The 22,049-nt window shown below is 40.0% G+C and overlaps 2 protein-coding genes and 1 pseudogene across 5 annotated transcripts in view; 2 read left to right on the top strand and 1 right to left on the bottom strand.

Moving 5' to 3' along the window:
* The window catches only part of LOC112429437 (fructosamine-3-kinase-like), a 598,793-nt gene that overhangs the window by 412,506 nt on the left and 164,238 nt on the right, over positions 1-22,049 (bottom strand). The gene's annotated exons all lie outside the window — the stretch shown is intronic.
* On the top strand, positions 14,857-19,365 carry LOC105464198 (ankyrin repeat domain-containing protein 30A). Its single transcript, XM_071080223.1, is given in 4 exon segments — positions 14,857-15,111; positions 15,114-15,200; positions 18,717-18,916; positions 18,918-19,365. Coding segments are annotated over 4 exon segments (816 nt in total). The 5' UTR covers positions 14,857-14,994; the 3' UTR covers positions 19,330-19,365.
* On the top strand, positions 19,364-20,371 carry LOC139358795 (ankyrin repeat domain-containing protein 30B-like; annotated as a pseudogene).

The following is a 22,049-nucleotide window of genomic DNA, read 5'->3' on the forward strand; positions in this document are numbered from 1 at the left end:
GCTTAGCTGTTCCTATGGGACCTAATGACCTCACATATGGGGCCTGGGTGTTTACCTGGGGTTTGGGCAGTGTCCAGCATGAGGCCTGATGTTCACCAGGGGCCTAAGTGTTCACCTGTGTGCCTGGGGTGCACTGGCTTCCTGCTGCCTACCTGGGGCCTGGGTGTTCCCCTGGAGCCTGTGGGTATTAGTTGGTAGCCTGATACCACCTGCGGCCTGGGTGTTCACCTGACTGGGTATCAGCTGGGAGCTTGGTACCACCTGCAGCCTGATGTCCACCTGGAACCTTATCAGGCTGCCTGGTCTCTGGTGTCCATCTGGGGACTGGGTGTCTACTTGAGACCTGGTGTCTGCCTGGGGCACAGTGTTCACCCAGTGGCTACTGTCTACCTAGGGCCTGTTGTCTACCTTGAGACTGGGTGTTCACCTGGGGCTTGATACTTACCTGGGGGCTGATGTTCACCTGGAGCCTGGTGTCTACCTGAGGCCTCATGTCTATTTGTATCTTGGTGTCCTTCTGGGACCTGGTGTCTGCCTGGGGCTTGGTGCCCTTCCGGAGACTGGATTTTCACCTTGGACCTGTTGTCGAAGTGCGTCCTAGATTTCCACGTGTCATCTGGTATGTACCTGGGGCGTGTTGTTGTTCTTGGGCCTGGTGTTTACCTGGGCCCTGGATGTCAATCTGATACCTGCTGTGTAGCTGGGGTGTACATAGCCACCTGGGGCCTGGTTGTCAGTTTGAGGTCTGTTGTCCTCCTTGGACCTGATTTCAGCCTGGGGCCTAGTGTTTATCCGAATTTTTGTACCTTGTGAAGTCTAGTGTCCTTCTGGGGTCTGAGTGTCCATGTGGGGCCCGATGTTCACCAGGGTCTTATTTATGGGCCTTGTGTCCAACTGGATTTTACTGTCCACCTAGGGCCTGCTATTCACCTGGTCCCTGGAATTCTTTTTGCCCTGCTGTTCATCTGAGGCCTGGATGTCAACCTGGGACTGAATGTCTACCTGGGGCCTGAGTGTCCACTGGGGCCTGATGACTTCCTGGGGCCTGGATGTCCACATTGGATCTAATGCCTGGACATCTGGGGCTTTGGTGTCCACTTGGGGCCTGGGTGTTCACTCGGGGCCTGATGTTCACCTTAGGCCAGATGTTCACTGGGGGCCCGATGTTCACCAGGGGTCTGGTGTTCATCTGGGCCCCGGTGTCCACCTGGATCCTGGGTGTCAACCTGCGGCCTGGTGTCTACCTGGAGCCTGGTGAACACTGGACATCAAACACCAGGTGGACACTATGTCTTATGCGTATGCCAGTTCCCAGGTGGACTCCAGTTCCCAAATGAACATCAGGCACCAGGTAGACATCAGGTTCCCAGTTAACAAATAGGTTCCAGGTATACACCAGGCTCCAGTTGAACATCAGGCCCCAGGTGGGTGGATCCCCAGGCCCCACATTGACACCTAGGCCCCAGGAAGACATGAGGCCCCAGGTGGATACTTATGTTCCTGGTGAATGTTAGGCTCCAAGTGGACACCCTGGCTCCAGGTGGATATACGGCCTCAGGTGGCCATCAGGTCCCAGCTGGGTGCACACTGGACTTGAGGTATACATCAGGCACTGGGTTTATACCCAGGCCTCAGTTGGACAGAATGTCACAGATGGACTTCAGGCCCAAGGAGGATACCAAGGCTTCGGGCAGATACCCAGGCCTCATGTGGATATTAGGCCTCAGGAAAAAAAGGCCGTAGTTGCATACTTAGTCTTCAAGTGACATCATAACGCCCCAGGCAGACCGAAGGTTTTAGACTCCAGATGGACATTAGGCCCCAGGATGACATCAAGGCTCCAGGTGGACACCAAGCCCTGGGTAAACTGCAGACCCCAGGTGGACATCAGGCAGCTTGTGGATACCTACACTGCATGCTGATATCTGGCCCCAGGAGAACATCAGGCCTTAAGTGACCACCAGGCCCCCAGGTGGCTATGTAGGCCCCAGGTTGTCTCTCAGGGCCCAGGTGAATACCAGGTTGCAGATGAATAACAGGCCCAAGGTGGACATCAGCCCCCACCCCGTGAACACCAGGTTCCAGGTAGATACCCAGCCAGATGTCCACCTGCAGACTAGAGTTCACCTAGGGTTGGGTCTGATTTCTTCTTGGGGCCTGGGTGTTTTTCTGGGACCTGTAATCTGCTTGGGGTCTGGTATTTACCTGGGGACAATGGGTATTTACCTTGGGTCTGGTGTCCACCTGGGGTCTGGATATGCACCTGGGGCCTGTGTGTCCACCTGGGGCCTGATGTTCGCCTGGGGCCTTCTGTTTACCAATGGTCTGATTTCCATCTTAAGACTGGGTGTTCATCTGGGGTCTCTGTCCCCCTATGACTTGGTGTCCAACTGGGACATGGTGTCTGATATACAACTTGAGTCCAGTGTCCACTTGGGACCTGATAGCTACCTTGGGCCTGTTGTTCACATGGGTCCTGGTGTTGTGTTGGGCTCTCATGTCTTCTAGGAGCCTGATGTTCTCCAGGGGGTCTTGATCCCCACCTGGGGCCTGAGTGCTTATGTGTGGCCTGATATACTTCTGTGGCTTTGGTTTCAATCTGTGGCCCAATGTTCACCTGGGGCCTGGTGTCCACCTGGGGCGTGGGTTTTCACCTGCGGCCCAGTAATTTACATGTGCCCTGGTGTTTACTGGGTTCCTAGGTGTCAACTTGTGTCTTAGTTTCCACCTTGAGCCTGGTGTTCACCTGGAGCCTGGGTGTCACCCTAGGGCCTGAAGTTCACCTGGGATCTTGTGTTTATCTGATGCTAGATGTTCACTTGGATCCTAGGTATTCACCTGTGTCTGAATTTCACCTGGGGTCTGATGTTCATTTGGAGTGAAGTGTCACGTTTAGTCCTCCTGTAAACCTGGGGCCTGGGTGTCAACCTTGTGCCTAATGTTCATCTGGGGTCCTGTGTCCACATTGGGACTGGCTAGTCGCCTGTTGCCACATGTACACATGGGGCCTGAGTATTTACGTGGGCCTCATGCCCATCTGGGACCTTATGTCTACCTGGGGCTTAGGTATACCTGTTAGGCCTGATGCCTACCTGGGTTCTGATATCCATGTCGGGCCTGGTGTTCACGTGGGGCCTGGTGTTCTGATAACTAGTTGGGGCTTGGGTATCCTCCTGGGGCTTGATGTTCTCCTGTGACCTGGTGTGCAACTGGGGCCTGGGTGTCAGCTTGGCATCTGAGTTCAGTATCCACTTGGGGCCTGGTATTTAGTTGGGGCCTGATGCTCACCTGAGGCCTGGGTATTTAGGTATGGCTTGTGATCTTTCTGTGGCCTGGGTTTTATCTGGAGCCTGATGTTCTCCAGGCCACCTAGGTATTCACATGGGCCAAATTTCTCTCTGGGACCTGATGTTCATTCGTTGTCTGGTGTTCACCAAGGGCTTGGGCATCCACCTGTTGACTGATGTTCAGCTGGGGCATAGATACTCACCTGGGGCTAAAGGGTCCACCAGGGGCCTGATGTCTGCCTGGGGCTTAGTAATCCACGGGGGGCCTGTGTTTACCAGAGGCCTAGGTGTCAACCTGCATCCTATATTCAGGGAGGGGCTGAGATGGCGCCACTGCACCCAGCCTGGGCGATGGAGTGAAATTCCATCTCAAAAAAAAAAAAAAAAAAAGTTTTGGAGACTAACATGATAAATCAAACCAGACTAATTTTAGAAACAAAAATAAAATACTGAATTTATTACTTGAATACTAAAACTTTTTAAAATAAATATACTGATTTCAAAATAAAAATGGTTATTTATACATAATTAATATTTAACCATCAAATTTTTTAGGTAATATTTCAATATTAAAAGTTTTTTATACATCATTTTCTTAATGAGTTTTATATGCCATCTTACATGAGTGTATCAAACATTCAGATGGGTAAATGAGAGGATGCAAAAAATGTAGGCATAAAATTACACCACATAGGTATGGAAAACAATGAATGTTTGTATCTACTGTTATTCCCTAATATACATCCACACTCATGAATTCATAACACTTTCATTGATGAGACATCAGTTTTACATTCAGGTAAACTCTCATCGTCACTGTACCTTCTCAATTACAAGATAAGTTAAAGAATATGGTAAATGTTTATAATTTAATGATGTAAGTATAAGTGTATCTTGTACTTCAGAAACTCTCATAATTTATAACCAGTGTATGTTAGCCATGTGTGAGATTTATAGATGCCTTATGATAAATGGGCTCTAGATGATGCAGTGGTTTATAAAATTTAACTTGTATGTTTTTTACTTTTTCTTTTTTTACTTAAAAAATTTTAAATTCAGTGTTTTTATTGATAAAGGAAAACAGTTGCATATTTACTTTCTGTCACCTGGGATTCTGCACATTTTTGATATAGTTTGAACCTAGACTGTATATTTTTTTTTACTTGTGAACAATTAGGTCACTTATGGCTATTGTTTTTTTACATAAATAACTGATATGTTTGTCCAAAATTTCACAAGTAAATTTTCAGTATATTGGTGCACTAGAAAAAGACTACATCATTATAATTTTTTTTGAAAATATATTGAATAAAATGTCTTAAGTCCATGTCTATATAATTTAACACAGTAGTTGCATTTATCTTTAAATGATTAGACGTAACTTTCATTGATATAAAAGTACAGATATCTTCGAAGAATGTTATTGATGAATAATTTATCCTGGAAAACAAACTCTTATAAATTTGTTGAGTCAATCAAAGTAATAGTAAGATATTAATTCCTGAAAGAAAATGAGCCTTGATATTTAATTAAACTTACATGGATAAATGGCAACTGTCAGACATAGTGTGTTTTTTGGGGGAGAGGAAGACGGGACTGATTTTTTTTTGGGGGATACGAGTCTTAGGTTGGGGTTGTGATAAGGAAACAGCCATTCATGACCACTCAGGAGATAGAACTGATGCTGCTTTTTCTCTTTCCTGGGAGCCTCTTTGCAGTTCACTAAGAGTTTTCCTGATAGCCTTGTCTTGGCTGGTGTTTGTGCTCCTTATTAGGATATGCAAACATCAGGCCAGTTTTGGCCGGGCGCGGTGGCTCATGCCTGTAATTCAAGCACTTTGGGAAGCTGAGGCAGGCGGATCACGAGGTCAGGAGATTGAGACCATCCTGGCTAACACAGTGAAACCTATCTCTACTAAAAATACAAAAAAAATTAGCAGGGTGTGGTGGCAGGCGCCTGCAGTCCCAGCTACTTGGGAGGCTGAGGCAGGAGAATGGCGATCCCAGGAGGCGCAGGTTGCAGTGAGCCGAGATCATGCCACTGCACTCCAGCCTGGGCGACAGAGCGAGGCTGTGTCTCAAAAACAAACAAACCAAAAACCAAACAAACATCAGGCCAGTTTTGTCAGTCCCGTCCAGCTTGTCAGTGTAGTTTTGCCCAGCTTCGTCCTTTCTGGAGCTGAGGAGAGAATTCAGGGCACTGGGCATTACACAGAATTGCCGATAACCTGAGACAACAGAGAGTCCTACTGGGAAAACAAAGACAAAGCATGTTCTTACCCGCTTCTGCCATAGCATATTCTAACCTGCAGTCACCATCTGTTGGCTAGGAGGTTGTACTGCACACCCTATTACAAAATTTGCTGACTCAAGTACAGATAGGGAAATGATGTAGGCTTCTTGAGACCTCCACTTTCTCATTTCTGCAGCAAGTCGAGGGCCTTCTCACATGCCCAGTATGCTGCCACGAGAACTAGCATTTGGGACAACCACCACACTAAATGTACATATAACCGAAACATATAGAGGCTGACTCCTCAGACAGCACACAGAAGCAGATGGCATTCCTCAGCATCCATTAAAGTCACAATCTCAAGGGTGATGATAACATGTCTCAATCAAGTGAAAGTACACTGAAATAGAATCCATAATTTTTTTCCATATTATTTTTGAAAATAATGCATGTAAGTCTTGTCTTGTCTCTTCTTTTTTTCTTTTTTTTTTTTTTTTTTCCCACAGACAATCTTGCTCTGTCACCCAGGCTGGAGTGCAATGGCGCGATCTAAGCTCACTGTAAACCCTGCCTCCCAGGTTCACACCATTCTCCTGCCTCAGCCTCCCAAGTAGCTGGGACTACAGGCTCCCGCTACGGTGCCTGGCTAATTTTTTTGTATTTTTAGTAGAGACGGAGTTTCACCATGTTAGCCAGGATGGTCTCGATCTCCTGACCTCATGATCCGCCCGCCTAAGCCTCCCGAAGTGCTGGAATTACAGGCGTGAGCCACTGCGCCTGGCCCCATGTGTTTTCATAGTTTTGATAGTTGATCTCTTTTTAGTTCTTAATATTCCATTGTATGATTGTACCACAGTTTATGCACTCACCTTTTTGAGGGTATCTTCGTTGCTTCACAAATTGGTTGAATTTTTTCACACATGTTCATGAAGCAGTTCTCTTGTTTGTAATAATATCTGGTTTTGATTTAGGGGAATGTTAGTATTCCACAGTGAGTTGAAATGTACTCTGTATTGGGCTGTTTGTGTATTGCTGTAAATAAATACCTGAGATTGGGTAATTTATGAGAACATAGGTTTCATTGGCTTGCAGTTCTACAGGCTGTACAGGAAGCATAACATGGGGCTCTGCTTCTTGGGAGGCCTGTGGAAGCTACAGTCACGGCAGAAGGCGAATTATGAGCTTGCACATCACATGGCCAGAGCAGCAGAGGGAGAGGTGGGAAGTGCCATGTACATTTAAATGACCAATTCTCATGGGAATCACTATTATGAGGACAGCACCAAGGGCATGGTGCTAAATTATTTGTGAGAAATCTCCTCTCATAATGTATTCACCTCTTACCAAGCTTGACTTCCAACATTGGGGATCACATTTCAATGGGAGATTTTGGTGGGGACACACATCCAAACTGTGTCATACTTTCTTTTATTTTAGGAGCTCGAGAGTTTGTGTAGAATTATCTCTCTTTTTTTCCTAAAATATTTGGTAGAACTCACCAGTGTAGGATTCTTGGCCTTGAGTCTTCATTGTAGGAAGATTTTTAACTATGACCTAATCTTTTTTGATAGATTTAGGGCAATGCAGGTTATCTGTTTTTTCTTGAGATTTGGTCGTTTTCACATTTCAATGAATTAGTCAGTTTTGTCTAAGTTGTCAGGTTTATTCACATACATTTTATAATATTACCTTGTATTTTTTAAGTATCGGTAGGATCTGAAATAATGTCATATTCCTTATTTTCAAAGTTAGTAATTTGTAGCTTTTTCTTTTCATGAGCTAGTTTGGCTAGATAGAGGTTTATTGCTTTTATTGATCCTCTCAAAGTCTTTGGTATTGTTCAAATTACCTACAGTTTTTGTGTTTTATTAGTTAGATCTCTGATGTTTTAATTCTCTTGGACTATTGCAAAGAAAATTCTATAGTTGGGAGCTTACCAACAACATAAATTGTGAATTCTCACAATTTTGGAAGCTGCATAGTTCAAGATCAACATATCATCAGATTTGGTGTCTGAAGAGGTACCACTTTGTGATTCATAGATGCATTCTTTTTCTCTGTGTCCTCACATGGCCAAAAGAGTTAAAGAGGCTCTCTGGGGTTATTTCTATCAGAGCATTAATCCATATATGAAGGCTTGACCCTCATGACCTGATCACATCCAAAAACTCCTACCTCCTAAGAACATCACCTGTGATTTGATTTTAGCATGTGAAATTTGCAAGGACACAAGCATTCAAACCAATGCGGATATTTATCATTTCCTTTCCTCTGTTTCCTTTGAGTTTACTTTTTTCTTTTTTTTTTCTAGTTTCTTAAGGTAAAAGTCCAAGTTATTTGAGAGTCTTCTAATGTAGACATTCAGTGCTGAAAATTTTTATTTAAGTGCTATTGTAGATGCATTTTACAATTTCTAATGTGTTTTCATTTTTAGTTAGCTCAAAATATTTTCTAATTTCCCTTTTTATTATTTTTTGAACCAACCCAGGATTATTTGGATATATGTTAATTTCCAGTGGTTGAGTTTTTCCAGGGACATTTTTTGTTACTGATTTTTATTTGATTGGTTTTGGGTTAGGGAACATGTTTTATATGACTTAAATCATTCTTACTTAATGCTTTTATTCAGGTATGATCTATAGTCTTTGAGTACTTCAGAAGAATTATGCTTTTTAAGTCTACCATATTCTTGCCGATTTTCTGCCTCCTTATTCTTCCACTTGAGTAAGGGGTTTAGACATTTCAGACTATATTTGGGCAATTTTTCTATTTCTTTTGTAGTGCTATCTATTTTTGTATCATGTATTTTGAAGTATTTATGTTATGTACGTAAATATTTAGGACTATTGTGTTTTATGAATAATTGAACTCTTTGTCAGTATAAAATGACCTTGCTTCTTGCTGGTACATTTTTGCTATGAAATGTACTTTAGTATTAATATAACCACTTTCCCTCAGCCTTTTGTGAAGTGTTAGTATTGTATATCTTGTTTCATCCTTTAACCAGGTTTTTTTTTTTTATACTTTAAGTTCTAGGGTACATGTGCACAACGTGAAGGTTTGTTACATATGTATACATGTGCCATGTTGGTGTGCTGCACCCATTAACTCGTCATTTACATTAGGTATATCTCCTAATGCTATCCCTCCCCCCCCGCCCCTCCCCACAATAGGACCCAGTGTGTAATGCTCCCCTTCCTGTGTCCAAGTGATCTCATTGTTCAATTCCCACCTATGAGTGAGAACATGCGGTATTTGGTTTTCTGTTCTTGCAATAGTTTGCTGAGAATGATGGTTTCCAGCTGCATCCATGTCCTTACGAAGGACACGAACTCATCCTTTTTTATGGCTGCATAGTATTCCATGGTGTATATGTGTCACATTTTCTTAATCCAGTCTGTCACTGATGGACATTTGGGTTGCAACATTCCAAGTCTTTACTGTTGTGAACCGTGCCGCAATAAACATACGTGTGCATGTGTCTTTATAGCAGCATGACTTATAATCCTTTGGGTATATCCCCAGTAGTGGGATGGCTGGGTCAAATGGTATTTCTAGTTCTAGATCGTTGAGGAATTGCCACACTGTTTTCCACAATGGTTGAACTAGTTTACCGTCCTACCAACAGTGTCAAAGTGTTCCTATTTCTCCACATCCTCTCCAGCACCTGTTGTTTCCTGATTTTTTAATGATTGCCATTCTAACTGGTGTGAGATGGTATCTCATTGTGGTTTTGATTTGCATTTCTCTGATGGCGAGTGATGATGATCATTTTTTCATGTGTCTGTTGGCTGTATGAATGTCTTCTTTTGAGAAGTGTCTGTTCATATCCTTTGCCCACTTTTTGATGGGGTTGTTTTTTTCTTGTAAATTTGTTTCAGTTCTTTATAGGTTCTGAATATTAGCCCTTTGTCAGATGAGTAGATTGCAAAAGTTTTCTCCCATTCTGTAGGTTGCCTGTTCACTCTGATGGTAGTTTCTTTTGCTGTGCAGAAGCTCTTTAGTTCAATTAGATCCCATTTGTCAATTTTGGCTTTTATTGTCATTGCTTTTGGTGTTTTAGACATGAAGTCCTTGCCCATGCCTATGTCCTGAATGGTATTCCCTAGGTTTTCTTCTAGGGTTTTTATGGTTTTAGGTCTAACATTTAAGTCTCTAATCCATCTTGAATTAATTTTCATATAAGGAGTAAGGAAAGGATCCAGTTTCAGCTTTCTACTTATGGCTAGCCAATTTTCCCAGCACCATTTATTAAATAGGGAATTCTTTCCCCATTTCTTGTTTCTCTCAGGTTTGTGAAAGATCAGATGGCTGTAGATGTGTGGTATTATTTCTGAGGGCTCTGTTCTGTTCCATTGGTCTATATCTCTGTTTTGGTACCAGTGCCATGCTGTTTTGGTTACTGTAGCCTTGTAGTGTAGTTTGAAGTCAGGTAGCGTGATGCCTCCAGCTTTGTTCTTTTGGCTTAGGATTGTCTTGGCAATGCGGGGTCTTTTTTGGTTCCATATGAACTTTAAAGCAGTTTTTTCCAATTCTGTGAAGAAAGTCATTGGTAGCTTAATGGGGATGGCATTGAATCTATAAATTACCTTGGGCAGTATGGCCATTTTCACAATATTGATTCTTCCTATCCGTGAGCATAGTATGTTCTTCCATTTGTTTGTGTCCTCTTTTATTTCACTGAGCAGTGGTTTGTAGTTCTCCTTGAAGAGGTCCTTTACATCCCTTGTAAGTTGGATTCCTAGTTATTTTATTCTCTTTGAAGCTATTGTGAATGGGAGTTCATTCATGATTTGGCTGTTTGTCTGTTACTGGTGTATAAGAATGCCTGTGATTTTTGCACATTGATTTTGTATCCTGAGACTTTGCTGAAGTTGCTTATCAGCTTAAGGAGATTTTGGGTTGAGACAATGGGGTTTTCTAAATATACAATCATGTCATCTGCAAAGAGGGACAATTTGACTTCTTCTTTTCCTAACTGAATACCCTTTATTTCTTTCTCTTACCTGATTGCCCTAGCCAGAACTGCTAACACTATATTGAATAGGAGTGGTGAGAGAGGGCATCCCTGTCTTGTGCCAGTTTTCAAAGGGAATGCTTCCAGTTTTTGCCCATTCAGTATGATATTGGCTGTGGGTTTGTCAAAAATAGGTCTTATTATTTTGAGATACGTTCCATCAATACCACATTTATTGAGTTTTTAGCATGAAGGGCTGTTGAATTTTGTCAAAGGCCTTTTCTGCATCTATTGAGGTAATCATGTGGTTTTTGTCTTTTGTTCTGTTTATATGCTAGATTACGTTTATTGATTTGTGTATGTTGAACCAGTCTTGCATCCTAGGGATGAAGCCCACTTGATCATGGTGGATAAGCTTTTTGATGTGCTGCTGGATTCGGTTTGTCAGTATTTTATTGAGGATTTTTGCATTGATGTTCGTCAGGGATATTGGTCTAAAATTCTCTTTTTTTGTTGTGTCTCTGCCAGGCTTTGGTATCAGGATGATGTTGGCCTCGTAAAATGAGTTAGGGAGGATTCCCTCTTTTTCTTTTGGTTGGAATAGTTTCCAAAGGAATGGTGCCAACTCCTCCTTGTACCTCTGGTAGAATTTGGCTGTGAATCTGTCTGGTCCTGGACTTTTTTTGGTTGGTAGGCTATTAATTATTGCCTCAATTTCAGAGCCTGCTATTGGTCTATTCAGGGATTCAATTTCCTCCTGGTTTAGTCTTGGGAGAGCGTAAGTGTCCAGGAAATTATCCATTTCTTCTAGGTTTTCTAGTTTATTTGCGTAGAGGTGTTTATAGTGTTCTCTGGTGGTGGTTTGTATTTCTGTGGGGTCGGTGGTGATATCCCCTTTATCATTTTTTATTGCATCTATTTGATTCTTCTCTCTTTTCTTCTTTATTAGTCTTGCTAGCAGTCTGTCAATTTTGTTGATCTTTTCAAAAAACCAGCTCCTGGATTCATTGATTTTTTGGAGGGTTTTTTTGTGTCTCTATCTCCTTCAGTTCTGCTCTGATCTTAGTTATTTCTTGCCTTCTGCTAGCTTTCGAATGTGTTTGTTCTTGCTTCTCTAGTTCTTTTAATTGTGATGTTAGGGTGTCAATTTTAGATCTTTCCTGCTTTCTCTTGTGGGCATTTAGTGCTGTAAATTTCCCTCTACACACTGCTTTAAATGTGTCCCAGAGATTGTGGTATGTTGTATCTTTGTTCTTGTTGGTTTCAAAGAACATCTTTATTTCTGCTTTTGTTTTGTTATGTACCCAGTAGTCATTGAGGAGCAGGTTGTTCAGTTTCCATGTAGTTGAGTGGTTTTGATTGAGTTTCTTAGTCCTGAATTCTAGTTTGATTGCACTGTGGTCTGAGAAACAGTTTGTTATAATTTCCGTTCTTTTACATTTGCTGAGGAGTGCTTTATTTTCAACTATGTGGTCAATTTTGGAATAAGTGCAATGTGGTGCTGAGAAGAATGTATATTCTGTTGATTTGGGGTGGAGAATTCTGTAGATGTCTATTAGGTCTGCTTGGTGCAGAGTTGAGTTCAATTCCTGGATATCCTTGTTAACTTTCTGTCTCATTGATCTGTCTAATGTTGACGGTGGGGTGTTAAAGTCTCCCATTATTATTGTATGGGAGTCTAAGTCTCTTTGTAAGTCTCTAAGGACTTGCTTTATGAATCTGGGTGCTCCTATATTGGGTGCATATGTATTTAGGATAGTTAGCTCTTCTGATGAATTGATCCCTTTATCATTATGTAATGGCCTTCTTTGACTCTTTTGATCTTTGATGGTTTAAAGTCTGTTGTATCAGAGACTAGTATTGCAACCTCTGCTTTTTTTCTTGTTTTCCATTTGCTTGGTAGATCTTCCTTCATCCCTTTATTTTCAGCCTATGTGTGTCTCTGCGTGTGAGATGGGTCCCCTGAATACAGCAAACTGATGGGTCTTGACTCTTTATCCAATTTGCCAGTCTGTGTCTTTTAATTGGACCATTTAGTCCATTTACATTTAAGGTTAATATTGTTATGTGTGAACTTGATCCTGTCATTATGATATTAGCTGGTTATTTTGCTCATTAGTTGATGCAGTTTCTTCCTAGCATTGATGGACTTTACATTTTGGCATGTTTTGCAATGGCTGGTGGTACTGGTTGTTCCTTTCCATGTTTAGTGCTTCCTTCAGGAGCTCTTGTAGGGCAGGCCTGATGGTGACAAAATCTCTAAGCATTTGCTTGTCTGTAAAGGATTTTATTTCTCCGTCACTTATGAAACTTAGTTTGGCTGGATATGAAATTCTGGGCTGAAAATTCTTTTCTTTAAGCATGTCGAATATTGGCCCCCACTCTCTTCTGGCTTGTAGAGTTTCTGCCGAGAGATCTGCTGTTAGTCTGATGGGCTTCCCTTTGTGTGTAACCCGACCTTTCTCTCTGGCTGCCCTTAACATTTTTTCCTTCATTTCAACTTTGGTGAATCTGACAATTATGTGTCTTGGAGTTGCTCTTCTTGAGGAGTATCTTTGTGGTATTCTCTGTATTTCCTGAATTTGAATGTTGGCCTGTCTTTCTAGGTTAGGGAAGTTCTCCTGGATAATATCCTGCAGAGTGTTTTCCAGCTTGGCTCCATTTTCCCCCTCACTTTTAGGCACACCAGTCAGGCGTAGATTAAGCAATTGAAGATCAAATGAATGAAATGAAACGAGAAGAGAAGTGTAGAGAAAAAAGAGTAAAAACAAGTGAACAAAGCCTCCAAGAAATATGGGATTATGTGAAAGTTTTGTCTTTATATTTAAAGGTTATTTCTTATAGGCATTTTACAAGTAGGTCTTGCTTTTTTGTCCATTCTGACAATCTGCCTTTGAGCAGAGGTTTCTAGACCAGTTTAATTTATAATGTAATCATTGATATAATAAGGGTTGTCTGTCATCATGCTGTTTGATTTCTATTAGTCCCAGATTTTTGCTTTGCTTTTTTTCTTTTTCTGGTTCCTTCTGACTTCTTTAGTAATTTTTATGATGTTGTTTTATATGTGTGTATATATATATGTATAACATTTTTTAGTTATTGATCTAGTTTTATATTTATGATTTAGTCATATCTTTTTTTGGTGTAAGTTTATTTGTTTACTAGGTGTAACTCTTTGCTGTCTTAGTGGTTGTTTTAGGATTTATAGTGTATGTATTTACCTCATCACAACCCCACCTTCAAGTAATATTATACCATATCATAGATGGTATAAGAAATTACAGTATATTTTCCTTTCTTTTGTATATTTTGATTTCTTGTCTTCCAGCCATATCCCAGCCTGGATCTGTGGGATTATAGCTTTCGTTTAGAAATAGTTTAGAACATATTTAGCCAATTTTTCCTAAAATTTTTTTTCTTTCTCTACTCCTACCTGTTTGGGGACTTATATATTACCTGCAGGAAGTTTGCTCATAGTTCACTAGTGTCTCAAATTTGTGAATCTTTGCTTTAATGATGGAAAATCAATCTGTGCTCATATCTACTCAGTGTAGCTTTCATCTCTAGCACTGTAACTTGTATCTCTACAAGGGCAATTTAGTTTTTAAAAGTAACTTCTATTGCCCTACTTCTTGATATTTATTGTAGAATAGAGTTGAGTAACCTATAAACAACTTGATCCTTTTCATTTTTGCTTTTTATGGTGTAAGCTAACTCCCCACACTTGAGGCAAGGCCTTTCTGACTATTCATTTTCCTGTAAAGTCTGAGTCTTCCCAGGTAAATCTATAAAAATAGACAGTCTTCTTGGCACTTGTGTGAGCCAGGTGTGATTTCCTCTTATTTTATAAGTCCTCCCCTTCCACCCCCCTGCTCGGTCTTAGGTAGTTTTCTAGCTCTCATGCAAGCTTCATTATTTTGCTAAATACTGGGGAGGGGTTTCCAGGGGTTGCTTGCTGTTGCTTCTGTGTCTCTCTCTCCTCCTCAGTGTTCAGTTCTGTTATGTCTGTCTGCTTTGGTTTTTCCAGGCTTCACTGTAACCAAGAGAATCTGGTAGACCTCACCTCAGTTTTTTCTTCTGTGTCATGTCTTGGAATATCTGTCAAGAGGGATACTTGCCATATTTTATAAAGGTATTTATGTCTAATGAATCTGTAATCTTGTTTATAAAAAGTAATGTCATTTTAATCAGTTAACTCTAAGTGACCTGTCCTCATTGAAGAGTAATTTTGACTGTGGTATTTTTAAAAAATAATTTTCAGCTTACAAATTTTTACTGGAGAGCCTCCAGTATTCTTTTCCATAACAGTTGTTGAAGTTACTAGTAACAGAACCTTTCTAACTAGATGTTCTTTTCTCAATATTTTTCAAGTATGTATGTCATTTGGAAGAGATTGGAGTAATAAATACCTGGCAACTATAAAGGAAAAAATTATTCAAGAATGTAGGAATTTTGTTGGAATAATAAACCAATATAGGAAGAAGTAGATCTCAAAGTGAATCCTATTTTCAAGCAAAATGAATTTTAAGATAAGTATATTTAATGGCAGATTGACTTTAAACCAAGAAGAAAAGAGAAAAAATGCTGATATATTAAATGAAGAAATTAGGGAAGAATTAGAAAGAATCGAAGAGCAACATGAAAGTTTGAAGTGAAACAACTTGAACTGACTCTCAGAATACAAGATACGGGATTGAAGACTGTAAGAAATAATTCGAATCAGGTAAATCAATCTTTCATAAAAATTTTATATTTCTGGACAGGGTGCGGTGGCTCATGCCTGTAATCCCAGCACTTTGGGGGGCTGAGGTTGGCTGATCACGAGGTCAAGAGATTGAGACCATCCTGGCCAACCAGCATGGTAAAACCCCATCTCTACTAAAAATACAAAAGTTAGCTGAACGTGGTGATGCACAACTGTAATCCTAGCTACTCGGGAGGCTGAGGCGGGAGAATGGTTTGAACCCAGGAGGCGGTGGAGCTTGCATTGAGCCGAGATCGCACCACTGCATTCCAGCCCGGGTGACAGAGCGAGACTCCATCTCAAAAAAAAAAAAGTGCTGGGATTACAGGCTTGGGCCACCACACCCGGTCAAAAAAGGTATATTTCTAACTTTATTTCATCAGTATTACTTTTTTTTTCACCTCTTTTTAAAAATTATTCTTTTAAGTTCTGGGGTGTGTGTGCAGAATGTGCAGGTTTGTTCTATAGGTGCCATGGTGGTTTGCTGCATTCATCAACCCGTCTTCCGCATTAGGTATTTCTTCTAATGCTATCCCTCCCCTAGTCCCCCACCCCCGATAGACTCCAGTGTGTGGTGTTCCTCTCCCTGTGTCCATGTGTTCTCATTGTTCAACTCCCACTTATGAGTGAGAACATGTGGTGTTTGGTTTTCTGTTCTTGTGTTAGTTTACTGAGAATGGTAATTTCCAGCTTCATCCATGTCCCTGCAAAGGACATGAACTCATCCTTTTTTATGGCTGCATAGTGTTCTATGGTGTATATATGCCACATTTTCTTTTCTTTCTTTCTTTTTTTTTCTGAGACGGAGTGTAGCTCTGTTACCCAGGCTGGAGTGCAGTGATGTAATCTCGGCTCACTGCAATCTCCGCCTCCCAGGTTCACACAATTCTCCTGCCTCAGCCTCCTGAGTAGCTGGGATTACAGGCACCCGTCACTATGCCCAGCTAATTTTTGTATTTTTAATAGAGACAGGGTTTCATCATGTTGGTCAGGCTGGTCTTGACTCCTGACCTCGTGATCCACCCACCTCGGCCTCCCAAAGTGCTGGGATTACAGGTGTGAGCCACTGCGCCCAGCCTATGCCATATTTTCTTTAGTCTATTATTGATGGGCATTTGGATTGGTTCCAAGTCTTTGCTGTTGTGAACAGTGCCGCAATAAACATACGTGTGCATGGGTCTTTATAGCAGAATGATTTACAATCCTCTGGGTGTATACCCAGTAATGGGATCGCCGGGTCAAATGGTATTTCTAGTTCTAGATCCGTGAGGAGTCGCCACACTGTTTTCCACAATGGTTGAACTAATTTACGTTCCCACCAACAGTGTAAAAGCATTTCTGTTTCTCCACATCCTCTCCTGAATCTGTTGTTTCCTGAGTTTTTAATGATCGCCATTCTAGCTGGCGTCAGATGGTATCTTCTTACGGTTTTGATTTGCATTTCTAAATGACGAGTGATGATGAGCATTTTTTCATATATTTGCTGGCTGCATAAATGTCTTCTTTTGAGAAGTGTCTGTCCATATCCTTTGCCCACTTTTTGATGCAGTTGTTTTGTTTTTGTTTTTGTTTTTTTGGTTTTTTTTTGGTAAATTTAAGTTCTTCGTAGATTCTGGATATTAGCCCTTTGTCAGATGGATAGATTGCAAAAATGTTCTCCCATTCTGTAGGTTGCCTGTTCACTCTGATGGTAGTTTCTTTTGCTGTGCTGAAGCTCTTTAGTTTATTGAGATCCCATTTGTCTATTTGGGCTTTTGTTGCCATTGCTTTTGGTGTTTTACTCATAAAGTCTTTGTCCATGCCTATGTCCTGAATGGTATTGCCTAGGTTTTCTTCTAGGGATTTTATGGTTTTATGTCTTATGTTTAAGTCTTTAATCCATCCTGAGTTAATTTTTGTGTAAGGTGTAAGGAAGGGATCCACTTTCAGCTCTCTGCATATGGCTAGCTAGTTTTCCCAACACTATTTATTAAATAGGGAATGCTTTCCCCATTGCTTGTTTCTGTCAGGTTTGTCAAAGATCCAATGATTGTAGATGTGTGTTATTTCTGAGGACTCTGTTCTGTTCCGTTGGTCTATATATCTGTTTTGGTACCAGTACCATGTTGTTTTTGTTACTAATACTACTTTTAATTTACTAATTTTAGTTTACTTTCAATATCCCTTTGATTTAGTATGTATTATTCAGGTCTAAATCAGAGAAAAAATGTCTTAAAATTAACTATGACATTTGTAGCTACCATTATCTTTTGTAAATTATGGCATTCAAATAGTATCTTATTCCAATACAAAGAGCTTTTGAAAATGGTGATAATCCCTACCATATACTTACTGATAATTTGTTGGTAAGTATTTTGTTCCTAGCAACATAGTTTAGTGTATTTTTTCTTTTCTTTTATTTTGAGACGGAATCTTGTACTGTTGCCCAGGCTGGAGTGCAGTGGCACGATCTCGGCTCACTGCAAGCTCTGCTTCTCAGGTTCATGCCATCCTCCTGCCTCAGCCTCCCAAGTAGCTGGGACTGCAGGTGTCCGCCACCACCCCCGGCTAATTTTTTGTACTTTTAGTAGAGATGGTGTTTCACCATGTTAGCGAGGATGGTCTTGATCTCCTGACCTTGTGATCCACCTGCCTCCGCCTCCCAAAGTGCTGGGATTACAGGCATGAGCCACTGCGCCCGGCCTAGTGTATTTTTTCTAGTTAACATTTAATACTCAAACATTATCAAGTGGAAACAAAAGTTATTGCCATAGTAAATAAGCTCATGGTTTTCTAAATGGGGTTCTCTAAATTTTATCTTCTTTACCACTTTTGTTTTGAAATAAGAGACTTTTATATTTAAATATTTATCCAGTAAAATTAACTGATTTTGGTGGAGAAGTACTGGATGTAGACTCAAAAGACCTGGAGAAAATTCTACAACTTATTAATATTTTCAGTCTTTTCCTTTCAGAATTGTGATAACTAAAAGTGCTCATTACAATGTCCTAACTAATCAAACATTCATAAACATAATTCTTAAAATTAACTCTTATTTTTTTAAAAATAGAATATCTATAGATTATTCTCAGGACAAAGGAACTGAAAGAACTTCGGAAAATTTTATCTGTCTAAATATATGTAGCACTGAGGATCTTAGTATGGGGTCTTGTGTAGGTTAGACATCAGAGTGTAAACCCAGTTTTCTTATGTAGTCAAATTGATTAATCTTTTATGCTTTTGAGTTTGTTGTTGTTTGGGGAAAATTTTTTTCCATTCTGAGGCTCTTAATTCTCGAGTCATTTCTTTTTTACTTTCATGAATTCATTGTCTTCAAATAAATGTTTGAACTTTGGGGAATTTATTCTCTGTAGAAAATTCAGTGGTTCTTCAGCTGATACCTGCTTATGGAAACCCTTTCATTTTATAAATACACAAGTTATTCTTTAATTTCAGAGGAACCATGATATGCCATTTTATTGAGTGCTAGTTAATAGTCTGTTTTCTTTTATTTAGTTTTCTCACACTTAGAAAAATGAAAATGATCTCTTACATGAAAACTGCATGTTGAAAAAGGAAATTGCCATACTAAAACTGGAAGTAGAGACACTAAAACATCAGCACCAGGAGAAGGAAAATAAATACTTTGAGGACATTAATATTTTCAAAGAAAAGAATGCTGAACTTCAGATGACCCTGAAACTGAAAGAGGAAACTAACACAAAGGGCATCTCAGTACAGTGGGCAGCTTAAAGTTCTGACAGCTGAGAACACAACGCTCAGTTTTAAGTCGAGGGAAAAACAAGACAAAGAAATGCTGGAGACAGAAATTGAATCAAACCATCCTAGACTGGCTTCTCCTAGACAAGACCATGATCAAAGTATGACATCAAAAAAAACCGGCCGAGCACGGTGGCTCACACCTGTAATCCCAGCACTTTGGAAGGCCAAGGTGGGTTGGATTTCGAGGTCAAGAGATGGAGACCATTCTAGCCAACATGGTGAAACCCCTTCTCTTACTAAAAATACAAAAATTAGCCGCCTGTGGTGGCACATGCCTGTAGTCCCAGCTACTTGGGAGGCTGAGGCAGGAGAATCGCCTGAACCCGGAAGGTGGAGTTTGCAGTGAACCAAGATCGCACCACTGCACTCCAGCCCGGTGACAGAGTCAAAGAAATAACCAAGAACTTGCTTTCCACAGTGCAGGTGATGCTCATTTGCAAGGAAAAATGAATGCTGTTGTGAATAATATAATACATAACAATGAGAAGCTTCATCAACCACTTTCTGAAGCTCAAAAGAAATCCACAAGCCTAAAACTTAATCTCAATTTTGCGGGAGGTGCTCTAAGAGAAAATACATTGGTTTTAGAAGATGCACAAAGAGACCTAAGAGAAACAGTGTCAAGAAAGCTGAACACATATATCAAAATGAACAAGATAATGTGAAGAAACTCACTGAACAGCAGGAGTCTCTGGAGCAGAGCTTATTTCAACTACCATGAAAAATATGTGGCTTCCACAGCAATTAGTTCATGGGCATAAGAAAGCTGATAACAAGTAATATTCGGTCTCTTGAGAGGAAAAAGCAACATCATCTCCTAAAAGAGAAAAATGAGGAGATATTGAACTACTGTAACCATTTAAAAGAATGTATATATCAATATGAAGAACAGAAAGCAGAAAGAGAAGTAAGTATCAAAAAATACAAATATTTTTCAACCTTCCTGAAATAAAGTTTAAACTGATGTTTGGCCTTGGCTAAATGCCGAATCTGGTTGAATACATATATAGATGATAAATGTATTTACTTTATCAGCTTAGAAACATGCCTTATTTCCACCAAATGAAAGTTAAAGCTGAGAGAGGTTTTACTCTGAGTAAAGACATTGTGTCACTTATGAAACTTTTAACAGTTTAAAGATTTTTAATAGATTAACATTAATCACATTGGCTTATACTGCTGTAACGAGGGTTTTAATGTCTCTTTGTGGCCATATTTTATGACCACAATGAAGCAGATAATGGGAATGTCCATATAAGCAATGAGTATTTTGAAATTAAGATTCAATTCAGCAATTTACTTTTACAGTTAATTCTAAATTTTCTAGTGGAACTGAAGTGTATTTGAAGTATATTTTGAAATGTGCATTTCTGCATCTTAATACTTTTTTCAGTAGGTTTTTATGTATTTTAGTTGGTAGAATTTTATTTTCATTTATATCAACTTGACTTAAATCTGAACATATTTGAATCTGAAATTATGTATTGTTGTGACCACTCAATTTTTTAAAGGCATCTGTGTTTTATTAAATAATAGCTTAGGACAAATGTAGCAAATTTCAGCAATATCAAAATTGATTTAATCATCCCACTGTTATTTATAATTTACTTTGAATGTTGTTACAAATAATTTGCTCATAGTTTCTATTTGAAGGCTCAAAGACTATCATGTGGATAGAACTTTGTCCAGAGAAAGATCACTGTAGCTGTGATTTTATTAGCTTAGCATTGGATCCCCATTTTTCAATTCATGGGGTGTGGCAGGGTTCATGTATAGCACAAAAGAAGTGAGTAGAGGAGAGAAACATAGCAGCTGAGGTCAGGAGAGATGTGGAGACTGGGTTACTTAGGGCCTCTAAAGCCTTTGAAATAAAAACACTTTTATTCTGAGATAGAAATCTATTGGAAACATTTCAGCAGGTGATTGAATATGTGAGGAACTTTGATGTTGATTTGTGTCGCTAATAAAAAAGAAGGAAAGCATTCCACTGTGTGTAGAATTTACCCCCACTAGTCCTGCTCACATATTTTTTTGAGACTTCAGTAGGTTGTGAAGCATTGCAGATTTGTTAGTGGACAAATGACTAGTGGGATGAATCTGGTGTCTAGTAAGAGAGTACCAGTTTGGTAGAAAGATAACACCTTCTTGTCCTTAAGTGCATTCAGTAATGAGTGGGAATGTGTACACATAAAGAAAATACAGTGAATCAATATATTTGGGGATTTTTTGAAAGTAAATATGTTCATTTCATAAGATGATTTACAAAATCAATAACAAACATGTCAGGTCATGGTGAGACAATGTAAAAAAATTGGCTGATCTCAATAAACTGTGTGTCTGAGGCTTGACTAGAGGTTATGTCACATTATCACATTAATCTCAAAGATGAGATACAGAATGTAATGAAGAAATTATTTCAAATCAGAAGGCAAGTATGTATTAAATGTAACATGCCAACAGTGAATCTATAGCTGGTTAAATAATATAAATTGTTTTATGATACTAATTTCCTTGGAATATTTCTTTTATATGTTCATTATAATTAGTTTTGTTACAATTTTATTATCTTTATAATGTGTTTGTTTGTTTGTTTGTTTGTTTTTGAGACCGAGTTTCGCTCTTGTTGCCCAGGCTGGAGTGCGATGATGCAGTTTCGGCTCACAGCAACCTCTGCCTCCTGGGTTCAAGCCATTCTCCTGCCTTGGCCTCTGGAGTAGCTGGGATTACAGGCACGTGCCACCACGCCCGGCTAATTTTTTGTAATTTTAGTAGAGACGGGGTTTCTCCATGTCACTCAGGCTGATCTCAAATTCCGGACCTCAGGTGATCCGCCCGCCTCAGCTTCCCAAAGTGCTGGGGTTATAGGCGTGAGCCACCGCGCCTGGTCTATAACGTGTTTATTTTTAAAACTGGCTGTCATTCTGCAATGTTTTTCTTATGATTACATTTTTTTCTCATAATAGTGTTAAGAATTATGCATCATTTATCCCACAAGATGAGAGACTATTTTTTGGATAAACTGTATTTTTCAGTGATTTATGTTGCCATGGTGAGACAAGCCATATT

The sequence above is a fragment of the Macaca nemestrina genome, chromosome 15, assembly GCF_043159975.1.
Source record: "Macaca nemestrina isolate mMacNem1 chromosome 15, mMacNem.hap1, whole genome shotgun sequence".
In the NCBI taxonomy this organism is placed as follows: Eukaryota; Metazoa; Chordata; class Mammalia; order Primates; family Cercopithecidae; genus Macaca; species Macaca nemestrina.